Source organism: Triticum urartu, chromosome 7A (assembly GCF_056163025.1).
Source record: "Triticum urartu cultivar PI428250 chromosome 7A, HENAU_Tu73, whole genome shotgun sequence".
Classification (NCBI taxonomy): Eukaryota; Viridiplantae; Streptophyta; class Magnoliopsida; order Poales; family Poaceae; genus Triticum; species Triticum urartu.
The window spans coordinates 648,995,400-648,999,424 of record NC_141879.1 but is presented as its reverse complement, the minus strand read 5'-3'; the positions used below and the strand labels follow the sequence as shown (position 1 = coordinate 648,999,424).

General features: G+C 54.2%; 1 protein-coding gene across 1 annotated transcript; it reads left to right on the top strand.

Annotated features, from left to right (window-relative positions):
* The first annotated feature begins 972 nt into the window (after positions 1 to 972).
* On the top strand, positions 973 to 3,728 carry LOC125520015 (BIIDXI-like protein At5g11420). Its single transcript, XM_048684797.1, has 2 exons — positions 973 to 1,142; positions 2,428 to 3,728. The coding sequence occupies exons 1-2, from the start codon at positions 1,076 to 1,078 to the stop codon at positions 3,471 to 3,473; spliced, it is 1,113 nt and encodes a 370-aa protein (XP_048540754.1). The 5' UTR covers positions 973 to 1,075; the 3' UTR covers positions 3,474 to 3,728.
* Positions 3,729 to 4,025: the final 297 nt, after the last annotated feature.

Sequence of the window (4,025 nt, the reverse complement as noted above, 5' to 3'; positions counted from 1 at the left end):
CTCACATGGCCTCCAGATTTTAGAGATAAGATCTGGCCTTGCACTCGTAGTTTATGAATGGCACAGCGGCGGGCACTGTGCGTCCGACAGTGCACGGCACATGGAGACGATAGAGAACCATCACTTGTTTTTATGGGGCAGCGCATCGCTGAACCTGGATCACTGAACAGAGACAGAGAGAGGGGCACATGCGGCTGCGTGCAATCAGGACGCCCGCGGTGACTCGTGTCGCCCTCGTGCCACCGCGCTCCTTGACCCCGGTTTGACGATGATTTGATTTTCCATCTCTTTTCTCATGGTGACAGATTGACGATGATTGACCGGATGCATGGAACCGCAAGAGCTAGCCACAGTTTGCTAACCGATAATACATACATCCGGAATTAGTTGTCGCTGAAATGGATGAGTTAGATACTACATCTGTTTGAATGATAAGTAATTTCGAACAGAGAGCAACTGAGCAAGTACTGTGCAGGAGCACACGTATCTGTCATCTTTACGGTCTTCCAATCCAGTACAATAGAAGAAAATATCTGAGGACTTGACGACGGGGCGGATCGGTGGGTGCGCGCAGGCCACAGCTGAAGCCGGTCTCTTGTTGGTGTGGAGTGCAAGCGAGCTGCTGCTTCTTCTTCTTCTTGTCTTGGGTTGCATAATAATCATTTCCCTTCTGTCCGCTTCCATGTCTGTCTTGATCAGCGGATGCACTCCGATCTGCGAGGGGCAAGGGTCGCATGGCTCACTTCGCATGCACATGCACACATGGCCACCATGTGTCAGCTGAGGCCGATGCGTGCACATGCAGACGACAGGATCGCCATCTCGGAGCCCGTCGTCGGTGCCGTCCGTCCGTCCCGTCTCCGAGGGCCCAGATCGAGCGGCCCCTGGCGGGGCTCGCGGTGGCATTTCCTCTGCAAATACGGGCGCGCCCCGAGGCCGTTTAGACGAGGAGCTGGCCTATAAAGCGCGGCCGTGCTCCTCCCTTCGTCTCATCCTCCACCCTGAGCTCGAGCTCGTAAGCTTGAACCAGCTCCAAGCGGAAAACTAAAGAGCGAGGAAGACGGAGGACGCCGCGATGCGTTGCGCCGTGCTGCTCCTGCTCGTCTTCGCGGCGGCGCGCGCCGCCGCGGTCGTCACCGACGGTGAGGCACCCCTGCTCTGTCATGTACCCTCAGATAGCGAGCTACAGTACTTGCCGCCGCATGATTAGATTTCAGGAGTACATGCCGATTAAGAGAAGTGCACGATATCATGCCTTTATCCCTCCTTTCTCCGCCTGTTCTTGTTGTCTTCTTCGTGTCATATTCACTGCTTTTGCTTGAGGCGCTGTACTTTGATTGGTTCTGCGTAAAACCAGTAGTAAGTATAGTTAGTTGGTCGTCAAGTAGGCGAATCACTGACGAGAGATTTTTCTTTCATGAAAATGGGTAGAGCACTTGACCCGGCCTGGCAGACAAGCGGGTCGTTGCATGGTTGACCCACATGCATTAAGGACCATCTTGCGATCACAAAAACTGATCTGGTTAGGTGTGGCACACCATGCGTGCATGCATCAAGGATCTTGTTTGTAGGAAATGATTCTGGTTCGCTGTCATGTGCATGGTGCTTGAACAAGGTTGATCATGATTCGATTTTATTGACGTAGGGTATAACTGTCGGCCCACCCTCACATGGCAACGCATCTTCCTCGCATGTGTGCATGGGCCACCTTTCCGATTTGAAACCAGTAAACGCAGTCTCCATGCACGCTCACCGTCCAAAGTCCAAAGAATCTCTCTTTGTTTGTATAACTTAATAAACATTGCTACATCGTATAGTACAAGTACATGTATATACTAACCTAAAGAAAGTACGTAGTGTACTAGCAGTGGCGTGAGGTTGTGTTGGGTTCGATTCGGTTTCCGCTGCATCGACCTCTCGGGGCTCTGCATCTGCGCCATGTGCATGCTCGACGAAGTGGGTAGTGAATGCGCCTGGCCTAGGCTGAAGCAGAGTAACATGCACCCTGTCAGCTTACACTATGACGCCTGTCTGTCGGTGTGATTGTTAAACGAAGCATGAGTTGGGGAGACAGCCCTGCGTGCTCCAGCACCGTTGCAGCTTGCTTTCCTTTTCTAGCTCCAGCAGTAATGGCCGAGGCTCGGTGAAACACCAGAACCAAGAACAAATGTTACCTGCTGCTATTTAATTAACTGTATTGCTAAATCTCAATTGACTAAGACTTAGTTAAGTCTCAATCAACGTCTTACTCGTGAGATCTTATATTGAGATCCATGCAAAAAATTTATTCTGTTTTTCGTTTTCCTTTCTTACCCGTTATATCATTTGATTAAGTCTTAGTCCCCCGTAAAAAAAAAGATTAAGTCTTAGTCGATTGAGACCTAGCTACATTCATTTTTATTTACTCTGATAGGCTGGTGCATGCAGGGCTCCTGCCGAATGGCAACTTCGAGTTGGGTCCGGCCAAGTCGGAGCTGGTGAACGGCACGGTGGTGAAGGGCGGCAAGGCGATCCCCAGGTGGGAGACGTCGGGCTTCGTGGAGTACATCGAGTCCGGCCACAAGCAGGGCGACATGCTGCTGGTGGTGCCGCAGGGCGCCTACGCCGTCCGCCTCGGCAACGACGCCTCCATCCTCCAGCGCATCCCCGTCGCCCGGGGCTCCTACTACGCCATCACCTTCAGCGCCGCCCGCACCTGCGCGCAGGCCGAGCGCCTCAACGTCTCCGTCAGCCCCGAGTCCGGCGTGCTCCCCATGCAGACCATCTACGGCAGCAACGGCTGGGACTCCTACGCCTGGGCCTTCAAGGCCAAGCTCGACGTCGTCGAGCTCGTCCTCCACAACCCCGGCGTCGAGGAGGACCCCGCCTGCGGCCCGCTCGTTGACGCCGTCGCCATCCGCACGCTCTACCCGCCCACGCTCTCCAAGGGCAACATGCTCAAGAACGGCGGCTTCGAGGAGGGCCCCTACTTCCTCCCCAACGCCTCCTGGGGCGTGCTCGTGCCGCCCAACATCGAGGACGACCACTCCCCGCTCCCCGCCTGGATGATCATGTCCTCCAAGGCCGTCAAGTACGTCGACGCCGCGCACTTCAAGGTGCCCGAGGGCGCCCGTGCCGTCGAGCTCGTTGGCGGCAAGGAGAGCGCGCTCGTGCAGGAGGTCCGCACCGTGCCTGGATGGGCCTACCGTCTCTCCTTCGCCGTCGGCGACTCCGCCGACGGCTGCATGGGATCCATGGTGGCCGAGGCCTATGCCGCGCGCTCCACCCTCAAGGTGCCCTACGAGTCCAAGGGCGCCGGCGGTTACAAGCGCGCCGTGCTGGACTTCGTCGCCGTCAGGGACCGCACCCGGGTCGTCTTCCAGAGCGCCTTCTACCACATGAAGGCCGACGGCACGCTCTGCGGGCCCGTCATCGACGACGCCAAGCTCGTCGGCCTGCGCAAGAAGCCCGCCGCACGTCGCCTCATGCTCTAATTAAGCTAGCCCTGCCACGACGTCTTACTACAAAGAATGTACGCAAGCACGGCGCCGGATCGGAGTGAGTAGTATTTATTGCTAGGCTTTTGGTGTGCCAACCGGGTGGGTTTATGTGTGAGAGTTCGCCGTTGTCCGCCGTGCTTATATTTGCGGTGGCCCGGTGCTTGTTATTTTTGTTTCTTTCATCATGCCAATCAACAAAGAAAAGGGTCATGCTGTGGCTTGGCCCGACGGAGGGCCACGTTATCATCACATCACATACGCCAAACCAGATGATACTACAAGGCACGATTCAATGACAAATGCATGCTACTATATTTCTGATTGAGAGAAGTTCATATTAAACCTCGAAAACTATTACCAAAGTCTAACATACAACCAACCCTGAACTATAAAACCGTCTATTTGACAACCTTAAACTTTTAAAACCAGACAAAAAACAACCACGTGCTGAATTTTGACTGTCTTTGATCGACGGAGGATCACATTAACATCACTACTATTTCTTGATCGTTCGGTTAAATCACAAAATTGTGCTCACTACGTACA